We start from the raw sequence: 20,265 nt of genomic DNA on the forward strand, positions 1-20,265 counted from the left end.
GAAAAAAGAAATAGTAGATAAGAAAATACAAATTATGTGCTTCCTTCCCTCCTCACACAGGTAACTATCCAGTTGACTTTTGAATTTCTTCAAACTTTCAGTCTTAACTATCTGTGAGGGCAACTTGTTCCAGTAATCAACAACTTGCAGGTTAAAAGACAACTTCATACCATCTAGTCTGAACCTTTTCTCCTGTAATTTGATTTTATGGCCCGTAGTCTGAAATTCTTTATAACAGTTGTGCCCAACCTATGGCTCCCAGGCCACATATGGCCCTTGTGGAAAGTGAACTAAAACAGTATTTTAGAGTCAAGCCACTGCGAGTACAGGTATGGGTTGAGCTCGACTGTATCAATCATGTTCATGTAGTACAGTGCAGTCACATGTACACTCAATACAGTTATGTACATATCAATCTTTTCATATTATGAAAATCTACTATTTTGATATAACTTGTTCATTGTATTGAATTATTATTAATTTGCACTGAATTAAAAGATCATCTTTAAAAATGTTCCAAAAGAGGAAAGTTGATTTGAAGTGTCATGTTTTTAATCAAAGGTGGACTCAATGAAGACTACTTCTTCATTGAGTACGACAAAAAAGCGGTGTATTTGGTGTGTAAGGAGACTGCTATTCAACTTAATATTGAAAAGCAATGATCCTTTTCAGGTTGTAAAAAGTGAGCATTCAAAAACCAGAAAGTAAAGTAGTTTTTTTTTTAAAAAAAAGTCATTTTTATAATTAAAAAAATAAAAAATAAATCACTGGCGTAGATTTGTTGCACATAAAAGTGATGGGAATTTTTATTTTTTATGAAATTGCAAAATAAAAAATGGTAACACAAAAATAGAAACTTCCTTTTACATGTAACAAGATATAGAAAATGTAACCCACTTAATTTTTCTCTAATCACTCAGTGCGGCCTGTGAAACAATCTGACTTTGAATATGGCCCCTGTAATGGAAAAGGTTGGACACTACTGCTTTATAACAATGAAAATTGTGCCTTCATTCATTTTACTAATCCTTCACCAAAGTCTTATAAACTTCAATTCCCCTCCCCCCCCCCACAAAGATGCCTGGTTGGCAAGCTCTGTAGCCCATATAACTGACATCTTTCTTTGTACAATCGCTCTTTTGCCAATTTCACCATGCAAATTGTCCATCTTTGGACCCAAGAAGCTCAATGTCTGTTTTTTTTTTTTTTTTGTTTTTTTTTTGTTTTTTTTCAGATGCAATCTCCATAGTTGGAAACAGCATTCAAAATGGGTTCTTATATAGTGGGATTACAACCTTCCTAGCTCTACAGGATGTCGTTCAATAAATCATTGATAGAACACCAGGGGGCTTTCCTGGCTGCTTATTTACACTGCTCAGAAAATTTCATATCTCTTCCTCTTGTTTTTAATTCAACCTCTGTCGTGCGTATAAGTAATTTTTGAGTTGCTATTCACTAAGAGTAAGACCATGAATTTTTCTGCATTAATACATAACTGCTACTTTTCTGACCATTCTTGAAGACTGTTTAAGTCATTCTGAAGGAGCGCTGCTCTTTAACAACTCCCCCAATCTTTATTAACAACTCTTCCTTGGGGGACCCTACTTCTGATGTTACACCAACCTGAAGAATATTCATTAATCACTGCCTTCTGCCCTGCAATCCATCTTAGAATCCTCCCAGTAATCCCAATGTTTTCCAGCTTATACAGTAACCTCTCGTGAGGGATTGAGTCAAATTCCTTGCAAAAATCCAAATAAACTGTCAATTTATTGCTTTAAAGGTATTCCATGATTCTAATGTACATGCCATACCTCTGCAATCCCCCAATTAATAGATGCCATGTAGCACGTTTACTGACTGTTATTTACTGTCTATTAGACTGGCCAGCTCTGTATTCATCCATTTTGGCCATCCTCTTTGTGCTGTATTTTCTTAATGTTGTGTATTCCATGATTCTAATGTACATGCCATACCTCTGCAATCCCCCAATTAATAGATGCCATGTAGCACGTTTACTGACTGTTATAGTCACTTCATCTTTTCTGAAATTAAAACCCGTGCCTTTACCCTCAAGTACTTCATCTTAGTCTGAAATGGATACAATGCCCTGTATCCCTTCATCAATGTCATTTAGGAAAAAATCAGAAATAACAGTGACCCAAAAACCAATCCTTGGGGAACCACAAGGAACAAAGGATTAAAACATAGCTACCACTTTTCTGACCATTCTTGAAGCCTGTTCAAGTCATCTGAAGGAGTGCTGCTTGGCACTGATTATTAACGACTCTCTCAATCTTTACATCTACAAATTTTGACATGTCCTTTATCCTTTTATCAATATTGTTTATGAAAATGAGAAACAGCAGTAGTCCAAGAACTGATCCTCGGGGGACCTTACTTCCGTCATTACACCAATCTGAAGAATATCCATTAATCACAAACCCCCCTGCCTTCTGCCACCCTGTAATCCATCTTAGAATCTTTCTGGCAATCCAAATCTGTTCCATTTATACACTAACCTCTCTTGAGGGACTGAGTTAAATGCTTTGCTAAAGTCCAAATAAACTATATCAAAATTGTTCCCTATATCTAGGTCATGAGGAACTGTCAAAATAACTTACCTAATAACTAATAAGTTAAACATGATTTTCCCTTAAAAAAAAACCATATTGTGTGTCCTTTAGAATGCTATTTCTATCTGAATGTTCCTGGATTTCATTCTTGATCATTGCCTCTAAGATTTTTCCCTACCACTGAAGTCACACTAATTGGTCAGTAGTTACCAACTTCACCCTTGGAACCACCTTTATGTATTGGCAATATGTTGATAGTTCCCCAGTCCAAAGGAATGTCTCCCGAGTCCAAAGATGCCCTCATAATTAACCTTAATGGTTCAGTACACCCTCTGGCTGCTTTTCCCAAAACTACTGGGTATATGCCATCAACTCCAGGAGCCTTATTTGCCTTTAGGCTTGAAAGATTTTCTAATAGTCATCTGTAATTTCGTCAGTAAAGACAATGCAAAGTACTTATTTGGTTCACCTGTAAAATCAGCTAAGTTATCCAAGACTTTTCCACACCCAGTACACAAGGGTCCAGTCCAGTTTGTTTTCTTCTTTGTATTTACATACATGAAAAACTCCTTATCCCCTTTCTTTGCTGTCTAACCAGTGTTTTTTCATACTCATCCTTGGCCTCAATATCCTTATCTGTGGTACTATTATAGATCAACTTGTAGATATTGCAGGCTTCAGTACTTTTCTTTGCTCTGTAACTTTCCCATGCTATCTTTTTTTTTTTGCTCTATTAGACTGGCCAGCTCTGTATTCATCCATTTTGGCCATCCTCTCTTTGCTGTATTTTCTTAATGGTGTGTGTTTATATATATATAATTAAATTAAAACATATATATATATATATATATATGTTTTAATATATGTGTGTGTGTGTGTATATATATATATACACACACACACACACACACACACACACACACACACACACACACACACACACACACACAGGGTGATTCACTACCAGTGTGACAAACTTGCAGGAGGTGTAGGGGGCACAAAGACGAATCGGAATCACATAGCATTGCAGGGTCCGAAATGCCTTCGTCATGCGGTAGAGGACGTTGAACGGGAGGTCGCGTGAACAGCGATCCCGCTGGAAGTCAGCATTTGCGAACCGGTTCCCGAGGCAGTAGGATGGACGAGTATTCAAACGTTGAACTGGCAGACATGCACCTCACGTATGGAGCTGCGGACTGTAACGGGCGCGCCGCTCTGCACTTGTACCAGGAATGTTTCCCGCACAGGCGTGCTCCTCATAATACGATTTTCGCACGTGTGCACAGAAGGTTATGTGAGACTGGTTGTTTCACGAGAGGTACCATGAATCGAGAGCGAACGATGAGGACGCCAGACAATGAGGAGAATGTCCTACGTCTTGCAGAAGGCAATCCGAGTACGAGTACTCGAGCGATAGGCCAACAATTGGGTATTTCCCAATCCACTGTATGGAGGATACTGTCAACAAACCAAATGAGTTCATACCATCTGCAATGCGTCCAATCATTGGAGCCTGCGGATTATCCACTCCGGAGGACTTTTGCTACTTGGTTTCTTCAACAGAAACGGTTCGCAAATGCTGACTTCCAGCGGGATCGCTGTTCACGCGACCTCCCGTTCAACATCCTCTACCGCATGACGAAGGCATTTCGGACCCTGCAATTCCGATTCATCTTTGTGCCCCCCCTACACCTCCTGCAAGTTTGTCGCACTGGTAGTGAATCACCCTTTAAAGGTATTCCATGATTCTAATGTAGATGCCATGTAGCACATGCTTGCTGACTGTCGTAGTTACCTCACCTTTTCTGAAATTAAAACTCATTCCTTTACCTTCAAGTACTTTATCCTTTTTCACCTTCCAACTAACGACTGTGTGATTACTACCTTCTAGTTGTTCCTGTACTTTAATCTCTGTAATGTGATCTGATTTCTTGAGTAATGATGAAGTCAAGAATATTCTTACCCGTAGTATTTTTTCTAACATGTTGATACAATAATAATCATCTAGTTTACTTAAAACTTTTGTTCCCCGTGGTGAATTTCCCTCCCACATATTCCAATCAATTAGGGCAGATTGAAGTTACCCTTAATAAGACTTTTGCTTGGCCATTCTGTCTGCATGTAGAGACTCATCATACTCTTCACAATCTTCTGATCTGTAGAGTACTCTCACTCCTATTATGCCTTTGCTTCCAACCGACTCCCACCACACAGATTCTATTCTGGCAGATGTAACTTCTGATTCAGCAAAAGCTCCTTTTGCTTAGAAGCTACGTTTAATAAGAAGCATGACCCCACCACCCTTTCTGTTTTTTCTCTTTCCTAAATACATTTTACATACCATAGAGAAATTTGTTTTTTGCAATTTCCAGGGCATCATGTTTCTATTAGCCCTATTATATCAGCATTAGTTATCCTAACTAGGAGGTTGAATTCACCCACTTTATTGACAATACTCCTGACATTACTGCAGACACAGTTAAGACTAAGTGTTTTATTTCTTCTATAGTTTACTACCCTGACACATCCCTTGAAGTTATTTATTTAGGCTTGTTTACCTTCTTACTCATTTGAAACGTTGCTACATCCCAGAATAACGTCAACTATTGTAGTAACAAACAAGAATTAGCATTAGTAGAGGGACATGATGCAAGAAAGCAAGCTTATACAGCATCAGCAAAAAAAAATTTCCCATTTCACCCATCCATTCACTCCAAAACTTTGTCTAATTCTTCCTTGAATTTATTTAAGCTATCAGCTTCCGTGACAGATGGAAGTTTGTTCCAGCAATCAACCACCTGCTGGCTAAAGGCAAATTTCCACACATCTATTCTATAACTGTCTTTCTTCAGTTTGAAATTAACACCCTTCAGGTTTGTAATTGAGCAAGAGGAAGAATCCCATCACCATTCAGCGTACTCACACCAAGGCCTTATACACCTCAATCCTAGCCTCCAGACACTGCAATTTGCAAAACTTAAGATTTTCTTGGTAAGAGTCCTTCGTTCCCTTGAGATGTAGAGAAGCATTACTTTGAACCTTATCATCAGATAAATTTGGGTAACTATTACCCAACTGTCAGTTTTAATGAACCTGTAAGGTATCCTCAATGATACCAGCAAAAATCCTTGACCACCTTTGTTCAAATGAATATGTTTCCTCTACAAAAGAGATTCTTCTATCTACAAATTCAGGCCATGTTGATAAGAATTTTCCTCCAAAGCCCTTCAGACTCCCTCAAGTCTTGAGTTATTTGGTGAGAGGTCTATATTTGAATCCTGTTGGAGCTTAAATGAATTCTTAAATGCCTGTTTACTTGGGGCTGTATTTTCCCAATTTCAACTGGAGATAGTAGTTTTCTTTTTTTTTTGTATCCCATTGAGTCATTCCAAGTTGTCAAGCCACACAACATGCAAATTGCTAGCACAGTATGGCCTAATGTGCTTCTGTGCCATTATCAACAACTTGTTGATGATACATTAATTTTAAAAATTTGTCTTGTCCAGTCTTCATTTTTACTATCCTCAGAATAGGCTAGCTTTAATTATGGTCACTGTATATTGTTTATTTAGTTTTTAATTTCTAACTTAATGAGAACTAATTTTTATATTCTGTATTTTTTGGTCAGTACATTATGTTACTATGTATTCTCTGACTGTTATTTTCACATTTTAATAAAATGTTTTCTTGTCTGTAGATTTTCGAAAATGGGATTTCTTGGTAATTATGTGGAATCCCAGTGGGCCTTAGCCAATTTTACCGTTGCAGCTGAGAGCGCCTGCATCTGTGCATTTGGTGCAAAGTCATCAGTTTATGGTAAATTCAGACTTTTTTAAAATCTATAAGATGTTTATGTGTAGTGCATGTTAATATTATTGTTTAGTATGCTGCCTAATAATTGTTATTTTTAGGCAGAATACTAAAAATACTTTTATGACAGATATACAGAATACTATTATGACAATTTTTAAAAATTTTATAATATTTAACATTCCATGAAATTTAATAACAATTTAAATCAAAGCCTTTAAATAGTTTATCTGCAATTCACATCACATCTTAATTCATTATTTATTTAAGCTTAAATCAATATGCTTATAATGTAGCTTAAATATAAAAATAAACCTAGGGTATAATAATAAATAAAGAGGCTATGGTTCAAAAAATGAAAATCATTACCGGAAACCAAAAAGATTCTGCTGTAGAGTATGATCTTTGGAAATTGCACACAAATGACATGGGTAGATGGTAATCATCAAAATGATAAAATTAAATTAAATTTTAATGTAATTTGTTAAAAGATTAAATTAGTTAAAAGAATTCAGTGAGCTGTTTAGCTACTGTTTAGCTAAACATGCTGTTTAGCTACATGGGACAGATTTCTGCTTCACAAATTAAAACCTTTATAAGTGTGTGTGGTTTTTTTTAATTTTTTTTTTAACATTTATTTCTCAATTTTTTTTCTTGGTCAGTAATCAGCATAGCTCTGAAAATAAAATATCATTAATAACAGCAGTAGTCTAAGATGCGTTTAGGGCTAAAGCTGTGAGCAAGTTTAGACTATGTATATATTAAGTGCAATAGCATCATTAATACACAGCCATTTCTGAATCAATAGAATATTTATAAGGCGGCATCGTTTTAAGTTATATCTCATTGTGAATACCTTCACGAGTTGCCATGATATTGCACTACTTTGAATAAGTAATGCTTCACCTAAGGAGAAGACTAATGTTACTTATTCTCAGATAGGTACCGCCATTGCATCACTTGGGTACCTACCCACCCACCGAAGAAGGGCCAAATAGCCCTGAAACGGTGCAGTCTGGGTGGGTGGTGGTGGTACCTATCTGAGAATAAGTAACATTGGTCTTCTCCTTAGGTGAAGCGTTACTTATTCGAAGTAGTGCAATATCGTGGCAACTCGTGAAGGTATTCACAATATGAGATATAACTTAAAAAGATGCCACCTTATTCTGCTAATTCAGAAATGGCTGTGTATTAATGATGCTATTGCACTTAATATATAGATAGTCTAACAGCAGTAGTTTAAAAAAAAAAAAAAAATTCATAACCCAAGTGGTTGCTTTGGTGATTTTCATATTAGTAGTAGTGTGTGTGTGTGTTTTTTTTTTTTTTTTATGGTTGCCAAGCATATTTTTAATCCCTACATAATTCCAAAACTTTTTTATATATACAGTCCATTCCGCTTATTTGGGACACATCGGGACTAGTGCATTTTGGCCGATTAAGTGGCTGCCCCAATTATCCGAAATTTCACATAAATAGTTAAAAATACAATGTACCCCCCCCCCCTTTTTACAATTGGTTCAGTGTACAATCAAATCACATTACGACGAACTCACCATAGTAAAGTACCCTTCATTATACGATGTGTAGTAAACGCCGGTCATTGTGATCACATTTGTGAATTGAATTTTAATTCTATTAAATAGCGATTCTAATTAGAGAAAATAGGAGGAATATTATCCGCAGGCTATAAAAGCAAAGATATATTAAGCACAAATTTACCCTTTATTACCTTACCAATTAAAAAATTAAATGATGCGTTAAAATCAGAAGAATATATGTGATAATCGGAATAATTAATATGTACATACAAACTAGTTGACATTTCTGTTCACTGACATTTGGGGTGGGGTTAAAATTTAAAACAGTGAAAAGATAAGCAATCAATAACAAAGAACACGGCACACACAAATTGCAAGTAACACAATACACGCAAGTGAGAACGGAGTAACGAGTTACAAAACTTTAAAAATAGGAATGAAGAGATCTTAAAATTAATTTTTTTATATGATTGAAGATTTCATGGAAGTGTAAACACATTTCACCATAATAACCCACATAATTCCAGCTGTTGGTATTATCGCGAATTCAATAAAATCGAGTTTACTATCCGTTTATGATAGATTTCACTAACAGAAAAGCCCAATAAACAGGTGACTGCTAATTGTTTTTATTGATTTATGGTTGTGACCTCCAGAATTTTGACCGAACCACGTGGTACCGTCGGAGACAAACATAGGGTAATCTCCAGTGCCGCGATTAAACAGCATGCTGTACCAATTAAGTGAAGTAAGCCCTGGCTATTTTCTCGATTGGTTTCTGTTTTTTAAGATTTGCCCCAAATAAATGGCTGCCCCGATTAACCGGTGGCCCAAATAACCGGAATCCACTGTATATATATTCCAGCATCTCATAAAATGTTTATAATTTCCAATTTCATAATTATCTTCAGATGTTTGTAATGTGGCAAAAATAAATGACAGTTAATTCAAAAAGTAAACACAATTTGCCTGTAAAACGAACTCCCATGTCAGAACACACCCCTAGATCATACCTACTGTGTTAGACAAATCTACATGTCACCATTTTCCTGCACTGAGTTTGTTTTGTACAGGCAAGGTGTAATCTTACTGGCTGCATAGTTTATTTGTGCTGTCAGTGAGCAACCTGCTGGGAATCAGATTTTAATTCAATATGGAGAAATGTCTAATGGTCAAAGAAAAGCATATGAATGGATGGAAAGGTTTAAGAAGTGGCAGAAAAAGGTGTGGTTGACAAAGATCCTGCAGGCAGTCTGACATATTCAATAATGATATACAGTTTCACTTCTAACCTTCCCCATTCATACATCTTTTCCACATTGTACTAATGTTCTGTGAATCTGAGAAGGTTTGATCCCTTCTGATCACAGCACATTGTTCACCAATAGTATAATGCAAACTGAGTGCAGGCATCTGGTAATGTATACATTGTTTAACAATGTAATAGCTATAATAACCTTGAGAGAATGTTCTGACATGGGTGTTGGTTTTACATATGAAATGTGTATGGGAATTGCAGTATACATAGGTATTATAATTTAACTCAATAATTATATGCTACAGTGTGTTATAATTAGAAGGAATAATTTGGAAAGCATTTACAAAGTATGCAAAGCATTCTGAGACCATCTTATCTCATCTGCAGCTCGTTCTTTCTACTTTCTTCTGTGATCAGCCTATCAATGGAAGGCCAACCACAGAAAAGGGCAGGACTAAACAATATAAATCAGTGGATGAATAACTTTTTCTGAAATGTTTTTGACAGTTTCTTGTGAAATTGCTTCTAAGAAGTTGTAACAGAGTTGCTTTGCTTTTTGTCCAAGCTGTTGGCAAGCTGTCATCAAAGGTAATTAATTTTATCTCATGACATAAATTTCAGACTTTTCCAGAAAGGCAGATGAGTATTCACTGCATATAAGACATTTTTATTTTGCATGGAAATTATAACAATGTATGGGGTATATTCCAGTTTCATGCATCTGCTCTGTGCTGCCACTTTATTAGGTATACCTACCTAGTAGTGTGTTGAGCCTGAATTTGTCTAGGCATGGATTGAACAAGATGCTGAAAACGTGCAGGAATGGAGTACCATGCAGACATGAGTGTGTCATGCAGTTCCTTGAGATTTGGTGGAGGTGTAGGCCTGCAGCCCTTTCCAGCTCATCCCAAAGATGTTCAATAGGATTGAGATCCAGGGACTGATCAGGTGACTGCAGCAAAAAAAAGTCATTGTCATTTTCCTGGAACCATTCCATAGTGATTTGGGCTTTGTGTACCGGCGTATTATCCTGCTGGAAGTAACCATCTGACTGAGGATAAACTGACAACTGTCAAACTGACCCAACTTGTGCCAAGAAAACATTCCCCACACCATAGCACTGTCCCCACCACCTTGCACAGTAGTCGTCAGACATGACAGATTCATGGATTCATGTTGTTTTTGCGAAATTCTGAGCCTTCCATCAACATGATGCACCAGGAACTTCTACTCGTTTTCCAATCCTTGATAGTCCAGTGCTGGTGTTGCTGTGCCCACAGGAGGCGTGCTATTTTGTTCTGCGTACCAAAGTTGTATTCTGATATGATGTGCGACATTGTGGCCAGTCTGTTTGCTTGCACAATTCTAGCAATCCTCCTCTAACCTCTCTTATCAACAAGCGATTTTCTTGCACAGGAGTGCCGTTGAGAGGATGTTTTCTGTTTGCACCCTTGAAACTGTGGTGCATGAAACATTCAGAAGAACTGCTGTTTCAGAGTTCTCCAGCAGCACATCTTGCACCTACTACCATGCCACGTTTGAAGTCCATTAGATCATTCCTTTTCCCCATTCTTGCTACAGTTTGTACACTTAACTGATACTAGAAAGGTTGTTCTGCTGCATTTATATCCACAACTGTGGTCATGTGACTTGGAATGTTGTTGGACAAACCTTTTGTGTGCACACCAGGGTGTACCTAATAAAGTGGCAGCACAGCATATGTATATAGTAATTATGGAGGTTGTGTATTTCTTTCCAATGTACTTTCATTCCTCAAATGCAGCATTTATGGTCAAATGACATCCATGTTTCGTCCACATGATATTGCAGTAAATTTAAAGTCACATTGAATCAGAATGTGTTGGCATATTCTCATATACAAAGTGATATAAAAGAACAAAATGCATTACTGCATGGAAAATATAATACCACTGAAACTACAGTTTAGGAGGTGCTGATCTGGAAGGATTACCAATTCTGAACAATAACAAATGTTGATCAGTTATTCATGGCATTGGGAATGATAGAGGCAAAAGTGAATCAGTATTTAATTTTATTGGAAATGTACAGTAGTTACTTCCTCATTTGCAAACTCCTTTGCCCACATTCTTGTTTGTCCTGGCATATCATTTGTTACCAGTTTCATTTCTTTAGTGGTTGATAAATGGTATTTAACTATGACATGTATTTTTTTCAAAAAGGAAATAATAGCAAAATAAGAGTGGTAGGAAAGTTGTAAGTAGAGTAATTCAGCTTCATTATAAATTATCCAAAAGAAAGACAGATAAACTTTATGCTGTTTGTTAAATTATTCTACTTCTTTGAGATACAGAGTAAAGTATTGTTCTGTATCTTGCAAATGTTTTGAGATTATTCATTATTTCCATTAGTAGTAATAGTAGAGGCATGGGATGCAAGGAAGCAAGCTTATGTAACATCAGCCAAAAAAAAAAAAAATAATAAATAAATAAACATTTGCTTGTACCTTCAGTATTGCAGAATTCTTTCACTGATCATTTGAAAACTGGTTATAAAATAAGATCTCAACTGTTAAAAACTTATATTCTTAAACTCCGTTGAATCATGGAATTTTATTGCAAGTAATAAAAGTTTGGAAAATGTTTTACTTTAAAAAATATTTTTCACGAAGCAATCATACTATAAATATGCAAAGTATGTATATATAAAGTGCGTTAGCATCATAATACACAGCCATTTCTGAATAAACAGAAAATTTTTAAGGCGGCATCGTTTTAGGTTATAACCTAAAACGATGCCGCCTTAAAAATTTTCTGTTTATTCAGAAATGGCTGTGTATTATGATGCTAACGCACTTTATATATACATAGTCCAAATTTGTTCGCAGCTTGAGGCTCTAGCCCTAAATGCGCCTTAGTCTAAATATGCAAAGTATTTAAGTGGTAAATGAAACTGCTTATAAAATGTTTTTTTTTTTTTTTTTTTTTTTTTAAGAGTAAATTTGGAATGCAGCATTTGTTAAAATTCTTTTACATTGCAGCTATATGTGTGGATGGAACTTTCCACAAGTATGTTTTTACACAAGATGGCAACTGTAACAGAGAAGCATTTGATGTCTTTAAGGATATCTGTGAAGATAGTGATTTCTAAATTTAAACTGGTATGTCCCTGTTTAATTAAACAAGTGTAATGTAAGTGTATATTTGTAAATATCTTGCAATAAATTTTATATATGCATCTTTCAAATTATACTGCATCAGTATGCCATGATAAAACTTTGTGAAAGCTACTGCCTGATTTAAAAAAATAGTACAAATTTGTAAATTATTGTAGCTGATAAATGCACTTCTTGAAAATGCACAAAAATGCATCCAGTTCTGGATGCATTTTCAAGATTTAAGTTAATTTTAGAGGTGTTTGTTTTTTTTTTTTTTTTACCACATCTACCAGGATTATGAAACAAGGGGCAGAGATAAAGTGCATTTGTCAGATCTGGATGATTTGAATTATTTATAAAGATGACTAAATGATGTTGTTTATGTAGTTGTGTAAAAATTTTCTTTTGAATGATTTTAAAAATAGAATTGTTTTTATTCATTCCTTTTAGGTTTCAACACCTATTATAATTTACCATGCTATTGAAATGGTTTCCATAAGACTATATCCCAAGAAAAAAAACAAAATCATTGTTTGACAGTTATAAATTATTAGATGGAGTTTAGAAAGGACAAAATTACTTAAACATTGCACAATCTGTTATCTGTGGACGTGGCACACCAGGAACAGTATTCTGCCCTGAGATTCTGTTTCCGTCTCAAGAAAACATCAGCAGAAGTGTATGAAATGTTAAAAGAGGCTTATGGTGAATTTACACTTTTGTATAGCACAGCTTGCAGGTAGTTTAGAATGTTTAAAAATGGAAATGATTCAATCATAAAAATGAGCAGTCCAGGAGCTCTAACCACTGCTATCATCACAGAAACCATAAACACTGCTTCTGTAATCATGAGAGAAGATTGTCATACAACAGTGTGACAACTAGCAGAGATGTTGAGAATATCAGTAGGAAGCATACACAGTATTCTCCATGACCATTTGCACATGATGTGTTTGTGATGCTGGGTTCCAAGACTACTCACACCCAACAACGGCACATTGGTGTGGAGGTTTTTGTTTGTCAGGAGCTGCAATGGATGGTTGCTGAAGATGGTGATAATGGTGGATGAGACACATCATTTCGACCCAGAGAGTAAGCAATAAAACTCTGGAAGTCTACGTCATTCATCACTAACACTGAAAAAAAAGCAAAAGTTGTGACTTCTGCATGAAAGGTTGTGGTCATCTCTTTGTTTGACAGTCAAGGAATGGTTTACCAACATGTTGTGCCACATCGTAATGACTAAATACAGAACTGTACTGCACACTTTTTGGGATCACATTCGTCGCATCATGCAGGTGGCTGGATGATGGTAACCTTCTTCACATTGTCATGATGAATTTGATATTGAATATTTAACTAGCATTAATGTCAAATGTGTTCCTCCTTCACTGTACAGCCGTGACCTTGCACCCTGTGATTTTTTTTTTACTTATATTTGAAAAGAGCCATAAAGGTATTATGGGGGGGGAATTATAATCATTCTTTGTTGAATAGCCCTTATTTGTTACTGTAGCTTGGCATCTGAACTGGAGGCCAATTAACAAGGAAATGGGATGTTGACCATATAGTCCTTCACTTGTGATCATATGATTGTTTTATGATTGTTTTCTGTTTTTATTTCTCTCTAGATGAAATGAAGAGCTGCAGGTGTCCTTGATTGGTGCTGTGGTTTGTGAATCTTTCTGATTGGCTAGAAATTTGCCTATGTTTGAAGAAGAACAGAAGTACCCTGTTATTGACAGTAGGAAGATCATCTGCTACAGGAACATGTGAAAGGTCTACTTACAAGGAGGAGTAGAAATACGTAATAACTCATCCACAGTGAGTTATTACGTAGCACAGAGCGAAACGGAAGACAGAGTAAATAAATGACAAGTTTAATATTAAATTATAAAACACATATATTAAATACATACAGTACAAATAGCTTTCGGTTATTATGGTAACTTTCATCAGTCAAACTGACAGTTTAGGAACCTAGAACATAAGGGTGTGTAGTGCCAGTCGTGTATAGTGAACTGCATGATATAATAGTTAACTGTTTGATGTTGAAGCCTGTGGTTGTGATGTATGCGAATGTTGCCAACGTTTGTCACTCACGAGAATGGTTGCTTCAATAATAGGGTGGACACGACATCCACTGCTTCTGTTGACTGAAGTATTAGAGCACGTGATGTGCAACGACTCCAATTGCAGGTGCAGGACCGATCGGCAACCACAACATCACGGTGCAGGTCAATGTCGTGTCAGGTTGACCTGAAGTGCTCGGAAATGGCCAAGTGTTCTATGTCTGCTAAGTGGATGGCCCTTTTGTGTTCTGAAAGACGTTTGCCGAGCTATCTCCCAGTTTCTCCGATGTAGCAGCTAGTGCAGTCATGGCAAGAAATGCTGCAGACTAGTCCACTTTGTAGTAAGGTGGGAACCAGCGTTTTCATTCTAGAGATGAGGGATTGCAATTCCCTGCCCAGGAGCTGTGCGTACAGCTCCTGGGCAGGAAAGAGCCATCTGCTTAGCGGACATAGAACACTCAGCCATTGCCAAGCACTTCTGGTCAACCTGACATGACGTTGACCCGCACTGTGATGTCGTGGTTGTCGATCAGTCCTGCCATTACTGGCACTGTGCCTGGTTGGAGTCGTTGCACATCACATGCTCTAATACTTCAATGAACAGAAGCAGTGGATGTTGTGTCCACCATATTATTGAAGCAACCATTCTCGTTAGTGACAGACGTTGGCAGCATTCACATACGTCACAACCACAAGCTTCAGCATCAAACAGTTAACTATTACATCACGCAGTTCACTATACACGATTGGCACTACTCGCCCTTTTATTCTACGTTCCGAAACTGTCAGTTTGACTGATGAAGGTTACCATAATAACCGAAAGCTATTTGTACTGTATGTATTTAATACAGTGAAACTTCCCTTTAACGGACAGCCATGGGGAATGAGAATTTGTCCGTTAGAGAGGTGTCCGCTAACAAGAAGTCTGAGGGGAAAAAAAAAAAAAAAAGAAAAATCGTTAAACGTTTAATGTAAAATTAAATTAAAATATATACAGATTTTGAACAGTATTTTTGTAAATAATATACAATTATATACACAAGAGATAAAGAAAAACGTTTAATGTTAAATTAAATTAAATTATATACAGATTTTGCACAATATTTTTGTAAATAATATACATACAATTGTGCTATGCGTATTATGACTTTATCTTAAGAAAAATACATACAGTAATCACTTATTTTCTTCTGCACCTTCTTCCGGCTGATAATTTTGTTTTCGACATTTGTTTGGAGTGAAGAAACCATCGAAAGTCCTTCAGTATCTTCTTCAGCGGCGAAAAAGATTTTTAAACGATTGATTTGTATGAGTGCTTCTTCTATTTTCATCGGTGGTTCGTCGTTAATATGTTCTTCGACAGAATGACCTTCCATTTCTTCATCCTCATGAGGAACTTCTTGAAAAATATCGATGATAATGTCGTTGATATCTAGAGCACCATCTTCTGTAGTGAGGTTTGACTCTATATCTTTGTAGCCAGGGTCACTTGTAGCGGAAGTATCATACATTATCAATAGATGTTGAAGTTCTTGTTCTTCTTGGTGCTCCACATTGCTGTTCACAACTTCAATTTTTGCGTTTGAGAAGCCAGACTTTACAAAACAGTTCACGACAGTTTGTTTTCTAATTGCGTTTACTGAAGAGGAAATCCATTGAATTGCATCTAGGATGCTGAGTTTCTTTGCAAGGTCACTCGCACATGTTACATCGTTCATGTTTGCAATGAGATGTCTTAAAACACTTTTTCTGTAGTGTCTTAAAACACTTTTTCTGTAGTGAAGTTTAAAATTTTTTATTATCTCTTGATCCAAGGGCTGACACTCTGCAGAGGTGTTTGGTGGCAGAAAAACGATTTGAATGTTGGACAATTCAATGTGCGGGTGAGATGCAGCATTATCCATGAAAAGAATAATTTTTCTGTTTTGACGAATCATGTTTTGGTTAAAGTGACTTATCCATTTGCTCATGATATCTCGTGTCATCCACGCTTTTTTATTAGACTTCCAGTCAACATTCAAAAGATTCAACTTTATGCCCTTGAAACAACGAGAATTTTGTGGTTTTCTTATAACAAGAGGTTGTTCAAAGTCTCCTAGCATATTTGTACACCATAGTACAGTCAAGCGTTCCTTAGAAATTTTTCTGCCCTGGCACTTTTCGTTTTTTCGACTCATTGTTTTTTCAGGAAGAGCTTTAAAAAACAACCCTGTTTCATCACAGTTGTATATATCCTTAGCTTCAAAATCATGACATAGATCTTCCAATTTGACTGTTCACTCTGTTACAACCCCAGTATCAACAGATCCACCTTCACCACTTACGGTTTTCCAAGAAATTTTATGCCGAGTTTTGAACTTGTCTAGCCATCCCACAAAAGCTTTGAACTCATTTACTCCCATAGATTTCGCAACCTCCAAAGGTTTCCCTAATAATAGGCCCATTAATGGGAATTTTTTTAGCACGTGCGCGACAAGACCACTCATACGTAACATTGTCAATTTGAAGTCCAACAGTTTTCGGGAATGATTTTTGAACCTGATCAGTTCCATGTTGCCAAAATTGTTTGAGCAGTTCATTTTTTTCCTTTAGGATGTCACTTACCTGCATCTTCCCGATTTTGAATTTTGCAGCGAGATTGCGAACACTATTTTTTTGCTGATCATACACATTAATGAGTTTGACTTTATCTTTTAAAGTTAAATGTTTACAAGAAGACATTGTACACTTCACGACACTGAACAAAACTGAAAACTGAAACTCAAAAGACGAAAGGCCGACCAAATCTCCCCCCCTGCACACACCGAATTCATCAGAAGTTTTACACGTGCCTTAAAATTCTTGAAAAAGGGTTTAGAACCGCGACGTAAACCTTGATAAAATTCAGAGAATCGGAAATAGAAAATAAACACACGATTGATGCAATACGTGGAAGAAACGTTCCTAGAAAAAGGGCCGTGAGCTCGCCCACTGTCCATTATGGGGAGATCAAATTAAGTGCTAATCTAAACGAAACAGTGCAGATTGCCTGTCCGAGTCCGTTACAGAGAATGTCAGCTAGACAGAAGCTGAAAACATGTTAAAACCAATAGAGGAGAGTTGGGGAATTTGAAAATGTCCGTTGTAGAGAGATGTCCGTTAGAAGTTTCACTGTATATGTGTTTTACAATTTAATATTAAACTTGTCATTTATTTATTCTGTCTTCTGTTTCGCTCTGTGCTATGTAATAACTCACCATAATGAATCCAGAGCGCACAGGCCGCTTTAACTAGATCATCCATGTTTGTAAATGGTCAGGTTGGTTATTTGTTGCAGGACTAACTGTTTTAGGATCAGGTGACAATCCTCTCATACCTAAGGCTGAAGGTTGCCTTGGGTATGAGAGGATTGTCACGTGACCAGTGGTCCCACTTTCTCTTAGAATATCCATCCATTGGATGGATGGATATTCTAAGAGAAAGTGGGACCACTGGCTTTGGAAGTTGATGTGGCTAAATAGACTCCAATGGCCTGTTTGTAATTTTTTTTGACGTGTTCACTTCGGGGTTGAGATAAAATTATTGAATTATATCAATTCAGTCAGTTACAAAAAAAAAAAAAAAAAGCTGTAGTATTTTTATTAAATTTCAGAATCATATAAAAATGGAAAGTTAATTTTATATCTTTTGGTTGTTTTTTGTTCCAAGCTAATATTTTTTAAAATGCTAGAATTAACAACTGTGTATCACGTCTTGCTTTGTGTAAGCTTAATACATCTTTGTGCAAGGTATTCTTTCTATATATATATGTATTTAAATTGATTTATAAAAATATAACTGAGTGTGATCATTTTATTAAGACTAGTGACATTGCTATACTATCAAAAATTTCTAGGGAATATATAAAAATTATATAAAAACTAGATAGAAAAGTTGTCTGTTAAAGAAAAAAAGGAGAATATGTTTAAGTATGGGAAAGTAGAAGACAGGACAGTTGTTCCGTGAAAAAAAAAAAAATAAATAACAGAGCTTGGAAAGGAGAAGAAAACAGTGTTCCATTTACCCATAACTGCAGCTCTAATGCTGTGACAGCCTGCCAGGCTAGCCCATGCTGTGCCCTTTTTACTTAGTTTTTTAAGGAAAAAAATAATTTGCATATACTTCGGATTCTAAACATTGTTTATCAGTGGTCCTGGTGTAATGTTATTAGTGGAGTGGGTTTTTTGGTGCAAGGGTTACTATGGCCAAATTGTGCCTGGCATATAATACGTACAGATACAAATATGCATACTGTGAGATCGAGTCCATACACTTCCATAAACAGTCCATTGATAATAGTGATGCTGGCATGTTTCTTGGACGCCTCCGTAGCCAGGTGAGCAGGAGCAGCAGTGCATAGCACATTCTTCTTGATTAGACCGGGGTTCGAGCCCATGCTGCCCACCAAATACGGAGGATGCGGAAAGGTGAGGGAATGACCACCACATATCCCCGGAGCAATATGGCCTTAGTTGCTAATGCTCCTAAAAACCAAATAACAAGCATGTTTCTTGGCAGAAACATTTATAATGAAGTTGTAAACTCTTCTAGCCACTTTGAGGCTGCATTGGATTATAAAAAAAATAAATTGTGTACTTAGTTTTTGCTGTACAATAGGTATTGTAATATTAGTGATGGCCACATGGTGCAAGGATTATGTTGCACCAGACAAAAAAAAAATAATAATAAAATAAAATAAGAATAAAAATAAATTAATAATAATAATAAGAAAATTAAAAAAAATAATAAGCAATAAAAATTAATAAGAGAAAAGGAAATGGACAGCCTATGCATTTCCCTCCTCCCTTAGGTAATTATCCAGCTGACCTTTGAATTTCCCCAGACTGTCAGCTTCTACCACCCATGTAGGTAACTTATTCCAGTAATTTATAACTCGCTGGCTAAAATAAGACTTCCTGCAATCCAGTCTAAACAACTACCCCCGTAACTTGAAATTATGACTTCTAGTTCTAGAATCATTTAACTGTGAAAATTTCGTCCTTATTCATTTTGCTTATGCTCTCAGGCCTCCCTAAATTGAACTGCTCAAGCTAGGAGGGGTGATCATTTAATTCGTGGACTGGCATAAGATTTTATGTTTACTGTGCAAACTTTCTATAACTGCTGCTAGAGGTGCTCTCCCTGATTGCTACTGAGCAGACTGTGTGCGCATGGCAGTACTTGTCGAGCTAGCATTGTGTGAAGAAAGTTTTTGAAGCAAGTATCATGTCGGACATACAGATTGAACAGCGATTATGTGATTCGTTATGGTGTCAGATGGGACTTAAATGAGTATCTTGGTAGGATGGCCATATTTCAGTGTGAAGTGGTTTCTCCATTGAGAAAATGCCAGGCCCCATATGTCTAATATTGTCCAGGCAGTGATCACTGCCATAGGTGCCAAGATTCTCCACATGCCTCTCATTCATCAGACTTAGCCCCATGTGATTTCTTCCTAATTCCATGTCTGAAGAAAGCTCTGAAAGGCAAGTGTTTTGCATCCTACACAATGATGCTCACAGAGCCACAATAGAACTATTTTGCAATCTTTTGAAAAATGGCAGAAGCATTTAACGTATGGGTACGACGATGGTGAAAGTGTGTTATATTCCAGGAAGAGTATTTCAAGAAGGAGAAATCCACAGAAGATTTAGTAGATAACAATTAAGATAAGGTCTTGCACCAGTTCACAAAATAATGATCATCCCTTGTACATGCTTCAGTTTTGATCATAAGTGATCTGATTCAAGCACATCAGTACTTGAGTTTGAGTACGTGATTGAACACTGTTGTGCAAATTATTTTAAGGTACTCTGTTTATTACAGTGAATATAATAAAAAGTCATTTGATTTT

At 36.5% G+C, this 20,265-nt stretch overlaps 1 protein-coding gene across 1 annotated transcript in view; it reads left to right on the plus strand.

The window, feature by feature from the left end:
- LOC150079854 (WD repeat domain phosphoinositide-interacting protein 4-like) overlaps window positions 1–14,163 on the plus strand; it is a 59,894-nt gene extending 45,731 nt beyond the window's left edge. The window contains exons 10-12 of the mRNA XM_090382403.1: window positions 6,274–6,392; window positions 12,205–12,324; window positions 13,953–14,163. Of these exons, the coding sequence (XP_090238529.1) occupies window positions 6,274–6,392; window positions 12,205–12,314 (229 nt within the window). The 3' untranslated portion in view covers window positions 12,315–12,324; window positions 13,953–14,163. The remainder of the gene's footprint in view (window positions 1–6,273; window positions 6,393–12,204; window positions 12,325–13,952) is intronic.
- Window positions 14,164–20,265: the final 6,102 nt, after the last annotated feature.

This window comes from Mastigoproctus giganteus, chromosome 10, assembly GCF_048544385.1.
Source record: "Mastigoproctus giganteus isolate SK-2022 chromosome 10, ASM4854438v1, whole genome shotgun sequence".
NCBI lineage: Eukaryota > Metazoa > Arthropoda > Arachnida > Uropygi > Thelyphonidae > Mastigoproctus > Mastigoproctus giganteus.